At 42.1% G+C, this 16822-nt stretch overlaps 1 protein-coding gene across 1 annotated transcript; it reads left to right on the top strand.

The window, feature by feature from the left end:
• The first annotated feature begins 2922 nt into the window (after positions 1-2922).
• LOC149264857 (uncharacterized) lies at positions 2923-7065 on the top strand. Its single transcript, XM_089401034.1, has 5 exons — positions 2923-3114; positions 3571-4211; positions 4590-5290; positions 5474-6130; positions 6428-7065. Exons 1-5 carry the CDS (start codon positions 2923-2925, stop codon positions 7063-7065), a joined length of 2829 nt encoding a protein of 942 aa, XP_089257160.1.
• The last annotated feature ends 9757 nt before the right edge of the window (positions 7066-16822 follow it).

The raw sequence follows: 16822 nt of genomic DNA, 5'->3' as shown, positions 1-16822 counted from the left end.
AAATAATAAGTTGTTGATATCTTCACAAAGCCACTTGCTAGAGAATAGTTCAAGTACTTGAGGCAAATATTGGGAGTTGTGCCTCTTGACTCCCTTCACTGGCTCCTCCTCCAAGAGGAAGAAAGGAAGATGTTGCTTTATCAACATATCAAGGTGAAGCTTCTAGGTCCGCAAGATCAACATGACATAGAAAGAATGTTGAAATATGGAGTATGGCAATAGGGGGAGCATGTTGGTGTCTTTTCCATTGATGTCAAAGGGAGAGAGATCTAGTGAATCATACAAAATGAAAACTGAGGGAGGGATCTATGGAAGGAGAAATCTAAAGGGGGAGAAATCTATCAAGCACAAGAACAATAAACAACAAAAAAAGTTTATCTCAGGGGGAGAAACACTCATGTTTTGCTAAGGGTGTTCCTAGAAGAGAAAGAGGTGTTTTGTTTGATTTTCATGTTGCCATCAATGCCAAAGGGGGAGAATGTTGGAAATATGTTGTCATTGATGTCAACAGGTGTCAGAAAGTGGCATTAGGAGGCACAGGTGTCAAAGATATATCTCAGAAGAGCAGGTTTCAGATAAAAGAAGAAAAGTATAGGAGCAAATAATAATAGAGAGTCTGGAAGTAATATAAAAGAGCTTTCCAGTGGTATAAGGAAGTTTGAAAATGGCCTCCTAGATCAAACATTAGATCCAGTCAAAATTTGGTGACCTTTGGCATGCATAAAAAGTTGGCAAAACAACTAAGACTGGTGGAGCCTCTAAGCGAGAGAATCATATTGGAAATTAGGTGGATCCCACCAAGAAATGGAATCTTGAAATCCTAGAAATTTGGGAATCTCAAAACCCCAGAAATCCCAGAATCTCTTAATATGGTGGTACCCTGGTGGGAGCACCTCGATTGTAACAAATCAGGTGGAGCTGGGAAGCATGGTGATGTTTTGAAGACACTTAGAGACAAGCATTTGGAGAGAAGTAGTGGTCCTGAGGACTAGTTTCCCACTCTATCAATCGTGTAGATCAACGGCTGAGATCTACCCCGAGGGCACCCATCCAAAAACCACAATCCACTTAGGATTTGTGTTGAGGTGGAAAGGGCTTGAACTCGATGGTTTTTCTAAAAGAAAAACTTACAAAGGAATTGGTTATAAAACCAAGACCTTGGGACCCATTCTCTATCCTCTAATAGAAGACAGGTGGCAACGTGCAATCGGCCTGGATGACGACAATGATGACATTAGCACTAGCCAATAAGAGGTGAACATGTGGCATGTAGATATGGCATTTTTGGGCACCCAAGTGGCCCTTTTTTGGTTGACAAGTGTCACCACTTAGAGAATGAAATGTGGTAGGGATGGTGTCATCCCAAATCTTGGAATTTCATAAATTTTAAAGAATTGAATTAATAAGGGGAGCCGGTAGCCGTTAACAAAGAAAAATCCCCCCGGTGAAGGAATTAACATAGCCTCCCACACGCGCGCGCGATAGGGAATGCGTTCTGCTAGGTTTACGACCAGCTGCCGCCGCCATGGCTGCTCCAGGGGGTGCGGAGCCCTCTCCCACCCCTCCGATTTCGCCTGCAGAAGCCTTCAAGAAGATCCTTACGCAGAGAGGGAAAAAACGAATGCAGCCTGAAGCTCCGAAGTTTATCAAAAAATTAGAAGAAATCCCAGAAATTGCTCTGCCAGAAGACCAGACAATCAAAATCGCCCTTGCCCTGGCTGACAGAGGTTTAGTAGGGCAGTTTATGGGACGATGGCCAACAACCAAATCGACTGATGAATGGGTGCAAAGAAACTGGAGACCCCTGCTCCCAAACAATGTAATCAGCTACCCGATTGGAAGGGGCTACTTCATCTTTGAATTCACTACCAAGGAAGACCGAGATTTGGTGTTCAGAAATGGCCCATATTTCATGGGAAACCAAGGTCTCTTTCTGAATAAATGGACACCCGACTTTGACCCCTCAGTCGATGTCCCAAAGGAGGTCCCTGTTTGGGTTCGGCTCCCCAATCTTCCAATACACTGTTGGAGCTACCAAGCACTGCAAAAGATAGGAAATGGACTGGGAAGATTCATCGACAAAGCTGATAACAAGGGCCAATACACCTGCGCCAGAATATGCGTGGAAGTGGATCTCGAAGCTGGGCTACCGGAAGCTATCAAGTTGACAGTGGGAGATTGGCATCACTACCAGAAGCTAGACTACGAGCAACTCCCATTTAAATGCAGGATCTGCCATGAACATGGCCATTTTCAACGAAACTGCCCTAAAGCACCATCAGGGGATAAAGAGGAAGAAGAAGGATGGAAGGAAATAAAAAAAGGAAAGGTAGTCTCAAAGCCAAACGAGAAGAAGCAGACAGAATCAAAGGGAAATCCCCAGCCCAACGACAAAACCAAACCAGTCTCAAATGAAGGCCCATCCACAGCTGAAAAGGGGGAGGCCTCAGAGAAACATGAAGAAACTGAAGGTCAGCCGAAAGAAAGGAAAGAATCCGAAGAAGAACCAAATCCCCAACTAACCAAGGCAGATCAAGGGGGAAAAGCAGGCGATGACGAGCACATTAGTCTTGCCTCCGAATCAGGAGAAGAATCAGAAGAAAGAGAATCTGAATCAGACAGTTCTCAAATCTCTCCTATCAAAACATCCAGGGGCCGAAAATCCAAGAAGAAACAAAGAGAGGAGAAAACCTACATGGATGTTCTCCAAGGTTCCCAGAAAACCCTCAAGGGAATGATGAATACCAGATCCGGGCGCAAGAATAACAAGGCTCCAAAAGGAGCCACTCCCCCCCTCTCCAGTAAATAATGAAATACGTCTCCTGGAATTGCAGAGGATTAGGTAGCAGGCTGAAAGAAGAGGCCCTGAAAGACATTGTAAGGTTGCATATGCCTGAAATCCTTCTCATCCAGGAGACAAAGATGGAGGACTCTCTTCTCCTCCAATCCAGCAAAACATTCTGGCGCAAAGGCCCTGGAAGAGCTGTCAGTGCTAGAGGTGCCTCTGGTGGGATCGCCTCCTTCTGGGACAGCTCCAAATACGACTTGATTCAAGAAGAAAGTGGCCAGCACTGGATTTTCACTCAACTCCTTCACAAAGATTTTGGTCAACAAGTAAGTTTATTTAACCTTTATGCTCCAGTCTTGCCATCGGAGAAAAAAATTTGCTGGGACTCGCTCCAGTCCTTTCTAGTTTTGCACAATCCAGGAAATATCATTATTGCAGGGGATCTGAACGTTACTCTAGCTGCTGAAGAGAAAAAAGGTGGTTCACCTGTAAGGGACCCTGCCAGAGAATGGGTAGAAGACATCATGAACGATTGGGATTTGGAGGACATCAAACCTTCAGCCGGGAAATATACTTGGTCTAATAAAAGACTAGGTCCCAGCCATATAGCAGCTCGCTTGGACAGATTCCTTGTCCAAACCTCCTTCCTCACTAGTGGCCTAATGACCTCATCCAAAATTCTGCACAACTGCACCTCTGACCACAAACCCATAAGTCTGGAGCTCTCCGTGGATAGATTTCTTGGACCCATTCCATTTAGATTTAGCCCATTATGGATTCAGCAAGAGGGGTTCAATGAGGTGGTTGCTGAAGTCTGGAACCGGAAAATTCAGGGTTCCCCTTTCTTCGTGTGGGAAGAAAAATTGCGGGCTCTTAAGAGAAAGCTCAAGGAATGGGCAAAAGCTTTGAAAACTCCTGCTGCCAATCGAAAAGAGTCTATAGAAAATCTTGCTGCCCTCCAATCCTCAATGGAGAATTCAGATATTACCCAAAGTCTGCTCCAAAAAGAAGTTGAGTTACAAAAAGCCTTTCATAAAGCCAGTAGGGACGAAGAGGAGTATTGGAGACAGAAATCTAGAAACTTATGGTTACAAGCCGGCGACAAAAATACTAGTTTCTTCCACAAACATGCCGAAGCCCGAAAGCAATACAAAAATGTTTCAGAAATCCGATTCCAAGATACAGTGGTTAATGATTTTGAGGGCATAAAGAGAGCAGCATTCTCCTTTTTTAAAGATCTCTATTCAGCTCCTGATTACCAGCCTATAGATCCCCAAGCATATCCGTACAATCTGATCCCCTTCTGTGTGCAAGACCCCGTCAATAATATGCTGACTGCCTCGATCAGCATGGAAGAGCTCAAGAAAGCTTTGGATTGCATGGACCCGGATAAAGCGCCAGGGCCTGATGGGTTCACTGCCAGGTTCTTTCAGTCTTGCTGGTCAATTATCAACAAAGACCTTCTGAGAATGGTAAGGAAATCCCAATTTTGTACTAAGATAGGAGGCAGCACCAATTCAGCCTTCCTGGCTTTGCTTCCGAAAGAAAAAGGAGCTTCTGAGTTCAGTAGATTCCACCCCATTTCGTTGTGTAATACTAGCTATAAACTTATTACCAAAATAATATCCATGCGCCTCAAGAATATATTGCCGAACATCATACCGGAGAACCAAGGAGGCTTCATCAAAGGGAGAAAGATACTGGATAATATTGTACTGGTTCAAGAGGCAGTACATTCAAGTGTCCAGAGAAAAGAGAAAGGAATGGTAATAAAACTAGATCTGGCTAATGCCTTTGACAGGGTGAGGCATGACTTCCTGTTTGCAGTTATGACAAAAATGGGCTTTTCAACAAAATTCACAAATTGGGTGAAAGCCTGCATCGCCTCTCCTTGGATTGCTCCGCTGGTAAATGGAAGATCAACTGAATTTTTTACAGCTTCAAGGGGATTAAGGCAAGGCTGTCCGCTGTCCCCGCTTCTCTATGCCATTCAAGCCTCAATGTTGAGTTTCGAGCTCGACTACTGTCAGCAAATCCAAATTCTGCCAGGTCTCAGAATGGTGCAAAATGTCAAAGAAATAAACCATGCTCAATTTGCCGACGATACTCTGCTACTAGGTGGAGCGAGTATTATTTCGGCCAATTCTTTCAAAAAGGAACTGGACATCTATAAGGAAGCATCCAGCAGCAAGATTAACTACTCAAAAAGTACAATCTATGGCTGGAATTGCTCAGCTAAAAACCTTGCTGATATAGCTAGGCTTCTTGAAATGAAAATCTGTCAAGACTGGGATTCTTTCAAATATCTTGGGATCCCAATTTTCAGATCCATCCCCAAAGTTTCCCATTGGATGCCCCTTTTGGACAAGCTCAAACTCAGAATTAATGCCTGGGGAGCCTCCTGGCTGAACACTGCTGGGAAAATTATCCTTATAAAATCTGTCTTAACAAGCATGCCTCTGTTTCAGCATTCCATTCTCCTCGCCCCCAAAACCTTTCTCAGTAAAATGGATGGTATGCTGAGAAGATTTCTGTGGGAAGGGGGAAAAAACAATGAAAGAAGGCTTCATTTAGTAAATTGGGATACCATTAAGAAACCTTTCATAGAAGGAGGTCTGCAAATTAGAGACTCGGCTGCCCAAAATCTCGCTCTTGGCTCAAAAATATTGTGGAATATTGTGGCAGGAAAAATAAGCTGGAGCAAGAAAGTGTTGTGGAAGAAATACTTTCAAGGTCAACGATTGAGATGTCTTGATCTTCCTCCAAAAAATTCCAAAGGCTCCCCAATATCCAAACTTTGTACCGCTGCTCTGGACAACTTCAGCCCCAACCTCTATTGGATCCCAGGTAATGGGAAAAAAATAAGAATTTGGAATGATCAGATTCTTGGAGACCAGCCTCTTCATCATATAAAAGGCCTGGAAAATATTAAGCTATGGTTGCATTCCAACAACAAGGAAACTCTATGGGACATAACCAACTGGACGGAGGATGCTGAAAGAAGATGGGACAGCTGGAATCTCGGGGAGGTACCACACCATTTGCAATCTGAAGCTTCTTTACTGTTAGACAATCTGCAAGGGAAATCACCATTATCAGCAACAGCCAAGGATAAAAGAGGTTGGGGCTCCCATACTGGCTCCTACTCGGTAGCTGAAGGATACAAAAGTTTAATTGCTGTCCCGAATGTCCCTCCAGACCCAACGCAATGGAAATTCATATGGAACTTTCCTTCTCTCCCTAAAATAGACTTTTTCTGCTGGACACTTGCTCATAATAGTATTCTCACAGGAGACAATCTGAGAAAACGGGGAATGGAAGGGCCCTCCAGATGTCCATTATGTATATCATAGGAAGAAACAGTTGATCACCTGTTGCTATTGTGCCCCTTTGCCAAGGCAGTCTGGAAAGGGGTCCTGAGTTCAAGGGCGGACAAGATTGAGCTACCAAGAAGTGTGCCATCCCTGTTCTACGAGTGGGCCAAGCTACCTCCAATCTGCACCAACAATAAAAACCTCCTTAGGACTGCTTGGATGTGGACCCCTAAATACATATGTTGGAAATTATGGCTGGAAAGGAACAACAGAATCTTCAGAGGAGAAATCTGCACTGTAAACAATGTTATATCCAAAATTAAAGCTTTATTGGGAGAGACTTTGGAAGCTAAGCGAACCCTAAGGAATGAAGTAAAGCTGGACAATGAGGAGGAGCTGTGGCTAAAAGAAATCGTTCCAAATAATCAACCCATCCCTACTATTCCAACCACTTGCCATGCTAAGTGGGAAATCCGTATGGAAGAACAGGAATTTCTAAAGTGGAGATCGGCACTAGATGACCATTGTTTTTTCTTCGACGGGGCCTCTAAAGGCAATCCAGGAGCTGCGGGTGGAGGTGGAGTGCTGCTGAAACCCGATGGGTCTAATTTACTCAAGTACCATTGGGGTCTGGGAATCGAATCAAATAATAGAGCTGAGGCTCTAGCTTTGTGGCAGGGGCTGACTCTGGCTCTAAAATGGAACATTCAAACATTGACGGTCTTCGGAGACTCTCGGCTCATCATTCAAGCAATGAATTCTCCTTCGAATCAGTGGCAGATCCAGTTAGGCCGAATTCTAAAGAAAATAAGACCCATGCTGGCTAAGTTTCAGAAAATCTCCTTCTTCCACATTATGAGGCAGCTTAATACTCAAGCTGATTTTGAAGCCAACCTTGGAGCTGCCAGAAGCCAAAGAACCCTATCAGTCAATTTGGAAGATTCTCTCTGCATCATCCCATAATCGGATTAACCAGTAATTCTGTTTTAACACAGAAAACCCAGAAATTTGCTTGCTGGAAATGGTGTTTCAGCAACACAATTATTTTATCAGTTGCTGAAACTGGTGTTTCAGCAACGCCGCTCGTGGTGTTTCAGCAACGCAAAATTTTGACGTCAGGCTCTGTACATTCAATCAGACAGCTGCCCATTTCGCACGGCTCTTTCTGCTCCAGGGGAAATTGCTTTGACAAAAATCAAGGCGTTGGAAGGTTAGAATGAAGACTAGAGATGGAAAACGATTTTCATACTCCCAAGTGGAAATAGCTCATATCTGATTCGCTCCTCTGGCAACAGAGTTAGAGGAAGGCTCCAGAAAGGCATACTCAGGTTGTCAGAATTAGCTGGTAACATCAAGGTAAAGAACCATCCGGCAGAGATACAGCGTTGCTTCTCCAAAAGACGACCCTGAATCAAAGATTGATTCAGAGAGAAATGAAATTGAGAAACTCAATCCAATGTAAATGCAAGCGGCAGCTGTTTTGCCGCCTTTTAAATAAAAATCTAACCGTTAAAGTCAAAAAAAAAAACAAAGAAAAATCCCCCCAAAAGGATTTAAAAGGGCTTAGCACCCAGAGCCTAAGTTGGTGGTTGCAGAGATGAGTCTCATGGCTAAGAAGTAGGAAAGGAGCCAGTAAAAGGGGCTTAATCCCAAATTTGGAAAAACTAATAGTTTAGCATTAAATTTGGCTGTTAAGCCAAACTTAACTGCAACTAAAAATAGAAAAAACACTGCTAAAACCTGTAAAAGTCCAAATTAGCTATAAACTGCAAATAAACTCAGTTTAACCTACATAGAATGGATGTTGAGGTTAGATAACTTGGAGAACAATTCCATAGGACTAATATAAATAAGACAAAGGAAAAAACAAATGCTTCATGCATTAATTCAAAAATAAATAAAGCCTAAGTTAGTAAAAGGAAAATATATAAAAGCAAGCTTGATCAAGCAGAATGGACACACGTTTTTGAGACAAAGCTTATAGTGCAACGAGCTTCTAGTACGGTGATTAATGTAGGTGGTTTTCTAAAGTAGTGAGAAATATTTAATTGTTTTTGAAAATAGAGAAGGAAGCCATTGATCCTAGTGTGAAAATGGATTAAAAATGGAACAGTGGGTGTCAACGCAAGTTGTAGTTTGTTGATAAGGGGTTGGTGCTCCTTCCAATGGGTTCTAGAGAATAGTTGGGTTTGTAGATCCATTCAGTTGAAAGTGATAAAATAGGAAGTTGTACCTTCATGCTGGTTGTAGCCAGAACATTGTATTTGCAAGTTGTAGCTTGCCCTATTAATAAAGTGGAGAAGCAATTTGTGAAGTTATTTGTTCCTTGAATGTTCCATTGATTGTTGAAGTAGTTATTTATCATACTTATTGCTGAAAGTGTTCTTTATTGTCTTATTTTTCTCACAAAAAGTAAATGGAATTTTAAATTGGTAAAAGTATTACAATATTGATTCACTCCCCCTCTCAGTATTGTCTTGGTTTCTAACACTTCGAGCTAGGGGAATATCAATTTTTGTTATAAGTGAAGGAATAGGATTAGGAAAATTACCTTCCAAGTAGTTATTCTACCATGAAAGGGATAATGAACACTCATATCCTTGAAGGGATCACGAATATTAGGAGCCTTTATGAGAGTAATTTACATTCTCTCAAAGCTAGGGGAATCTCAATTTTTGTTATAAGTAAAGGAATAGTAAATTGGAGAGTTTATAAGGAGAAATGTAAATCGATCTGATAAGTCAAAAAATATGGTTTCTGAGACTTTATGAGGGGAAATGTAAATTGATCTTGAACCTCCTATTGTAGAGTAACACATTGAATGAGGCAAGCCTTATAATTCTTCCCCACCTTAATAGTATTGTGAAAATTTGCATTAAGGATTGTTTAACAATAATCTACTAAAGACAATCGGTCTAGATCATTGAAAAGAAGTCGAAAAGAACCCAACTATCAATTTCAATCAACATATTATATATGTATCATTGACGACTAATAATAAGTTCAATTGTATGACCACATTCTCTTAAGTTGTGAAATAATTTAGAAAGTATGGAAACTATGAGAGGATTCTTCATCAAAGAAAAAACTACAGGAAAATGAGTCCCCCTTTTTCTTCCTAGGGAATGGCACATGGAAAATGCCTTCTCTTTCAAATTTTTGGGGGTTAGAATTTTATAATGAAGTCCCTTTGGAAAGAAAGAAACTTGAGTAACCTTGAAGAAAAATCGTAGAGTCTAGAGCAATTTTGTTTAAAAGCTCACAAACCTATTAGGAAATCAGTGAAAATGGGCTAGAAGGCCTCAAATATCTCCCCTCCATCAAGGTGGTGAGAATATTAAATGCTTTGAAGCTCGATTTCAATCCCAACAACCAAATTTCTAGGCAAAGGCAGGTCAGAAATCCTCATCCATGGATCAAGTTGGAGGTGGGGTGGTTTAGGCTAAAGTTTGAAGGAGCAACAAGAGGTAACCAAGTGAAGCTAAAGTAAGTGGATTCATATGAGGCCATCATAACCTGTAAATAAAGTGGAGTCATTTGGGACCATCATAGCATATTTGTTCTAGGTTTTTCCTACTTCTTACATCTACAAGAAGAAACCAATATTAAAGTAGAAGTTGTTTCTCTTCTCAAAGGCCTAGAAGAGGCATTGGTTAAAAAGTAGAAGGCACTTCTCTTCTCAATGTCCTAGAAGTGGCATTGACTAAAAATTAGACTTTCCTCAAAGGCGTAGAAGTAGGATTGTATTTAGCCATTTTGGGACTATAAATAAAAGGGCATTCCTAGCTCTCGAGAATTTTGATAAGTGGTAGGGCAACAAACAAGGCATAGGAAATGGAAGGCATAGTCCAACAAGAAAGATATCTATGCTGAATTTCAAGGAATCCAAAGTAAGCCACCTGCATCATACAACTAATACAACTAACTTTGTAGAAAATTGGAATTGCGCTTCCTAGTGCAAGGAATTTATTACTTGTCCTGCACCGGGCAAGGACCAGTAGGGGCTTGCTTGACGTTAGGAGAGCAAGGACTGGCAGGGGCTTGACGTGTAATGTTTTCAGAGTTCAAGAAGGAAGATAGATTTTCTTGTGAATATCTCGTCTTAACAAAGAATGGGGTATGGAAAAATAAATCCACGTGGCACTATCATCATCATTTCAGTGAATCCATGAGTCATCTTCATTGCAAGGGTAAGGATGGTAGTAGGGTGCATACAAATCCCAGTATGAATTACCTAGTAGCCTTAAATAGTTGAATCTGCAATAAATAGTCAATGTTGTACATGGATTTACACTTTTATTAGAGACAGGGCCATCAATAAGGAATACTAACCTTGATGCCTAGGAATTTTTAGCTATGAAAATGTTTACGGGAAAAGTGTCTATTCAGAACGACCCTATCCCACTAAGGTGTGACAGTGACCTTAGAAACAAACAAAGAAAACTACTTTTGTATTCTTCTTTATGAACTATAAACGAAGAGGAATAGGATGAACCAACCTGTGTCTTGCGCTAGTCCTTTGATCCAATCTCTCTCCTCTTTGACAGCTTCCAGCTACCTGCTCCCTTACTTGTCCAGCTTCACCAAGTTCCTGTAAGATCACAGAAGAAGAAAACTACACAAAGACATGGATTTATATTCATAAATAGCTTAGGATCAGATTTAAGCTAAACATACAAATGTAACAAACATCAATGATACATAAGCATGTAGGAGAAACTCAAATAGTTTTATTGATATAAAAATAAGATCCAGGAGGAGTTACAACCGATGATTCCTGATCCAACATCAACCTCCCAACAAAGAAGCCCCTCTTCACCTCCAACAAAGCATAAATCACCCAATACTCTGATATCTATCTCAAAACCAACAACAATTCTTTGCAATGTATGAAATTCCAGCCTCTGGATCTCTGGGATGAGGGATCCATATATAGATGTATGCAAGGAAGATGAGTCAGCTTATGATTTGACTAGTGTCTTCTCTCTGTCAGTTCTTGCTTCCACTTGGAGACTGAGAGCCTCTTACTCATCCTTGGTCGAACTCAGTGAGGCAAGTGTAATTGGAGAAGATTCTGGAAGCTTCCATTGTCTTTCCACCTCGCGGAATGACACTTGCATTTGTCATTTCCCGCTCAACGCACCCTGATAGTGCATTTAGGTGCGTTGCAACGCACCTAGCTAGTGTGTTTGGGTGCTATGCAACGCAGCTAGCCAGTGGAGCAGCTGAAATGATCCTGATTTGACTGATTCTGAGCAGTTTCTGGTGGAGAACTTCTGGGAGAAGCTGTAATTTGTTGACCTTGTTCCTCTAGTGGTCGGAACAACACTTTTAGGGACTTAGGATCCCTTGGTTTATGGACATTTCATGCTTGGAGCTGCAAGGCACAAAAATGTCTATAACAGTTTCCCCCTAAAGTATGAGGCCGTTTATCGGGTGAAATGCTTTATTAGGAGGATCTGAAGTTCTTTCAATGCTAGGAGGAGACCTGTAATAAGATACAATACAATACATTATCTTCATACTGTTTTTCATGATCTAGCTGAGGCGGGCATTCCCATGCTCAGCTTTATAAATTCATTTTCATGTCATAGGACAGACAATCGTCTGATGGTAGACTGATGATTCTGATAGAGCCATCATCCTTTTGGTAGGATGATTATCTGTGCTGCAATGCTGTACATTTCAATGTCTTTATTTTCCTGAATATATATCGTAGCCTGGATGGATGAAACTAGATCCGGGGTCTTCAATCTCATCCGATCTTCACTCGAGGTACAAGTCGATCCATGTGAGAAATGTTTTGAAGTCGAACATGGAAAGACATCTCTTGATTACCAGTCAATGATGTAAACTTTTAACAAGCGCGAGAGGAATCACCGATAATGATAATGACCTTCGACCGAAAGATTTTGCATGGTGTTTGACGCCAAGTCCTTTATTCACACCATGTGAATTATACTGCAGTCATATCCCTCCGAATTACTCATCCTTGGTCGAACTCAATGACGCAAGTGTCATTGGAGAAGATTCTGGAAGCTTCCATTGTCTTTCCACCTCGCGGAATGGCACTGCCATTTGTCATTTCTCGCTCAACGCACCTTGATAGTGCATTTAGGTGCGCAACGCACCTAGCTAGTGTATTTGGGTGCTATGCAACGCAGCTAGCCAGTGGAGCAGCTGAAATGATCCTGATTTGACTGATTCTGAGCAGTTTCTGGTGGAGAACTTCTGGGAGAAGCTGTAATTTGTTGACCTTGTTCCTCTAGGGGTCGGAACAACACTTTTAGGGACTTAGGATCCCTTGGTTTATGGACATTTCTTGCTTGGAGCTGCAAGGCACAAAAATGTCTATAACAGTTGCCCCCTGAGGCCGTTTATCGGGTGAAATGCTTTATTAGGAGGATCCGAAGTTCTTTCAATGCTGGGAGGAGACCTGTAATAAGATACAATACAATACATTATCTTCATACTATTTTTCATGATCTAGCTGAGGCGGGCATTCCCATGCTCAGCTTTATAAATTCATTTTCATGTACATAGGACAGACAACCGTCTGATGGTAGACTGATGATTCTGATAGAGCCATCATCCTTTTGGTAGGATGATTATCTGTGCTACAATGTTGTACATTTCAATGTCTTTATTTTCCTGAATATATATCACAGCTCGGATGGATGAAACTAGATCCGGGGTCTTCAATCTCGTCCGATCTTCACTCGAGGTACAAGTCGATCCAGGTGAGAAATGTTTTGAAGTCGAACATGGAAAGACATCGCTTGATTACCAGTCAATGATGTAAACTGTTAACAAGCACGAGAGGAATCACCGATAATGATGATGACCCTCAAGGTACTGTAGTACAATTCACGTGGTGTGAATAATGGACTTGGTGTCGAACACCACGCAAAATCTTTCGGTCGAAGGTCATTGATGTATACCTGTCGCCGGAAGTGAGAAACTTGCCATTGAGGCATGCAAGCTTCAAAGTACTGAATGGGGTGTTCCTAGATCAACTTCTTGGATAATGAGCTGATGTCGACAAGAAGGGATCCGTCAAAGGAGGGTCTTAATGAATCCCACATCAATGACACGGAACGGAGCAAATGACTTTGATGGAGGTGAAAACAATCTAATGATATACGGTTCAGGATGGTGGTCATGAAAGAATGAAGTATAATGTATGGTAGTGGATGGGACACAGGTGACTTCTCTGGATGACTTCTCTTGAACATGTCGGCGACACTTATGTGATGGATTGGTAGCATTTACCCCAAATGTGGATGGTATGGCGTGACCATGGTGATGTGACTGGTGAATGAAACAACCCAACCCGACTCGGACACGGAGTGGAAGTGTCATGTTCAAGAGCGACTTGCTACCAATAACGATTCTTTGAGTTTTCTTCCCAATTTTTCCCCAGTCATTGCTGATGAGTACCTCTTTATTTTTGTCAAGCTTGAGGAGGATAACATATGCTTGTTCTATGATTTGCCCTTCGGGCAAACCCATCGCTATGTTTTAACGAGCCTAGCGATAGTGAAACTCGTTCTCGTCTAAAGACAAGTTTGTCGCTATTAATCTTTTTAACGAGTTTAACGACAAAGATAACTCGGTCCTTTTCATTTTTAGAGAGTCTGAAAAGGTACGTAAAGGTAACTCCACAATTCCTTTTTCGTCATCTAATCCCTTAAGCCCGGAAAAGTATAAAACAATATAGAAGGGATGAATTTTCGATAGTTTTAACGAGCCGAAGAAAACAAGTGCTCGATCTTTTTGTGCAATAATCCCTCAGGTCCAAAAAGATTAAAATCTAGAGGAGGGATAGCACTTCTCGTCGCTTTAACGAGCTGGAAGGCCAAAACTCGGCAATCTTTCCATATTTTACGAGTCAGTTGAAAAGAGCTTAAAGAAGACTCGTCTTTTGAGGAACGAGTGATAAAATGGGTAGCAGCTGATTCCAGGTAAGGTTTGGAATTTTCCAATCACGGCAGTGTCACAAGGATGGCTAGTGAAATCACTCTTCGCAGCTGTTCCTCAAAATGGGTAAACAATCAAGTGGAGGTGAATGATCGGCCAATGAAAAAGTGGAGGTGATGGTGCAAACACGACCAAGGCTTTAATGGCTGAAGTACTACATTCATGGTGGTTATTTACCGGGGAATAGTTCATTTTTTAACGAGCTTAAACGCAGGTGGAAACATTTGCTCATGTCTTATGTTTATTTTTTAACGAGCTTGAACTATGTGCTAAAAATGCTCGATTAATCCAGTCATATGATAAGAATGTCTCATATAAAAATGGAAATTTTTAGATTTTTGCCCCACATCCTTTCTTTATGCAAGTTAGGTGACGACTAATCCTACGAGTTTAAAGGGTTAGAGGTCCTAAAAATTTAAAAAATAAATAGCCACCCCTCGCTTGCACTCCAAAAGGTTTGCATGCCCCCAGGTATAAAATATGGTTTCAAAGTTACCCCTCAATTTGCAGACAAAACATTTGTTCCATCAGGAGAGGCCTACCTCTTACAGGTTACCAAAGATTGTCTTATTTGCGTTGCGAATGAAACATTTCTTCGACGATGTCTACCGAGATAAACAAAGGTGAGCGACGATGCCCGCCAACTCACATAACTTTGACAAGAGAATCTTATTCTAGAATAACCCCTCTTCCAATCATGGACGGGGTACAGACTAGTCATATTCTCCCGCGGAAACCTACCCTATACCCGAAGTTTTCCTGCCGAAGCAAACCAGGATGCATGCCCCCTGGGTTTCAGTCATATCCCTCCGAATTACTCGCGCTCATCGGGAGGACGGACTGGGGATTGAGACATTTCTTGCGTGAAAAGACCATTTAGGGACGGTATATGACTATTTGCTATGCGTGATCCGGGAAATGAAAGCTGGTCCACGAGCTTGACCACTCTTCCTTCGTGCGGAAAACACATTACTCTAAAGAGTGAGGAGATGATGGCTCCCATGCAATAAATATAGTCTCGTCCAAGGAGTAGATTGTAATCTAGGGGTCCTTGAACTACCATTATGTTCATTTGAACTGTTTTCCCTCTCAATGTTATGGGTACATCGGGAAGGATCCCTAAAGGTCGACTGGTTCCTTTATCAAAGCCTGTCAGATTTCTCATCTCAGGCAAAAGCGATGGCGAACCAAGCGCTTTCCAAGTAGTAGAGGAAAGGATACTCACAGGAGCCCCCTCATCTATGATGGTACCAGCCATGACCATTCTATATATTTGAATGATAATTCGGAATGGTATGCTTGCTGGTAGGTGGGGTCTGCCTAGTTGATTCCAATCGAAGGAGACAACTAGGTTGCTTGGAGGTGGGACCAAGTAGACGGCCGGGTATGGCTCTGATGAACTTCCTTCCTGCGGTAAAGGAATGGGTAGATTGTCCCCATGTTCGTCGGAGCCTGTGTTGATGAAGAGAATTTGGACGGTGTCATCCTTGTTCTCTTCAGTGACTGTATCATCCGAAGATAAAACCTCTGAAGGCAAGACCGGGTCAACTGCCGCCTCGACCTTTTGACTTTCATCTGGTATGGATCCAGATGGTTTATCTTCAATGATAGGTGCTTCAGCCGACCACTTGAGCGGGCCAGCTGCATTCTCAACTAGCGACGGACTCGGCAAGAGATTTTTTTATCCAGGAGGAAGTCGTAACGGTGAAACCGGACGATCATCCAAAACTCTTTTAGCTTCGTCTAAGAAGGGACAATGGTGGATGGCATGATTGCCTTCGCACAGTTTACAAGGAAATCTAGCTTTCCCTTTTTGTCCTGGGGCTTCACTTTCGCTAGTTGACGGTGTGCTTTCAACATGATCATCAGAGGTTGATGACACCGGATTGTGCAAACGAGGAGACCAGTCCCTTAGTATCCGGGGGATGCAAGGACAATCTTTGTGAAGGTGGTCTCCTTTGCAAATGACACATGGCGATTTAGGCCTAGTCGGTGCAGTGTGTGGATTTTCGTTAGACGACACTCGTTTTCCCCCATTCGCTTTTGGCTCCTTCTTCTTCTTCTCTTTCTTCTTCTTTTCCTTCTTCTCCTTAGGAACTTGACTTTTGGCTTTGCCAGCCCCATCAAGTGAAGAGGAAGGAGGAGAGGAAGAATTAGAGGAAGTAGAAGGTTGGTGGGTAACTCTGGACTCGTCTAATTGCTGATTCGATTGTTCAGGAATAGTGATGTTCTGAACGACATTGGTTGAGAAGAGCCATACTGGCAAGCCGATTGTTAGTCCTGGAAGTGACAATGTGGCCATATGGGGTGCACCAACATCTCCCCAAGAGGAGAAGGGACTAGGATTTCCACCAAGGGGAATTCCTTGGTTGGTGGACTCCATTTTCTCAACCTAAGATCAACGTAGGAAGGGGGTAATGAATATTCTGTTTAAAATAAATTTTTTAGATGCTTTGACACAACTTGTTTTTTCAATTTTTAAGAGTCGAGAAAAAACAAAAGATGACTCTAGTCTCCTTCGATTTTTAATGAGCCTGAAGTGACAAGTGCTCAGATGGACCTTTTCCATTAAGGAGTCTGAAAAGGAACGAAAGGGACTGCTCTGGAGATCTAGGTAGAGGGAGTACCAAACCAATCGCAAAACTGTAGAATACTTTTTAAGGTATGGCAGTCAATCTTCCCGAATGCTGTGTTCGGTGCATTGCGATCAGTGGCCGACACGGCTTCCTATGGATAAAAG

Source organism: Pinus tabuliformis, chromosome 6 (genome assembly GCF_031772625.1).
Source record: "Pinus tabuliformis cultivar Carrire ecotype Pingquan chromosome 6, CPIR1, whole genome shotgun sequence".
NCBI classification, from domain to species: Eukaryota; Viridiplantae; Streptophyta; class Pinopsida; order Pinales; family Pinaceae; genus Pinus; species Pinus tabuliformis.
The sequence above is the reverse complement of the archived record's forward strand: the minus strand, read 5'-3'. Positions and strand labels throughout refer to the sequence as shown.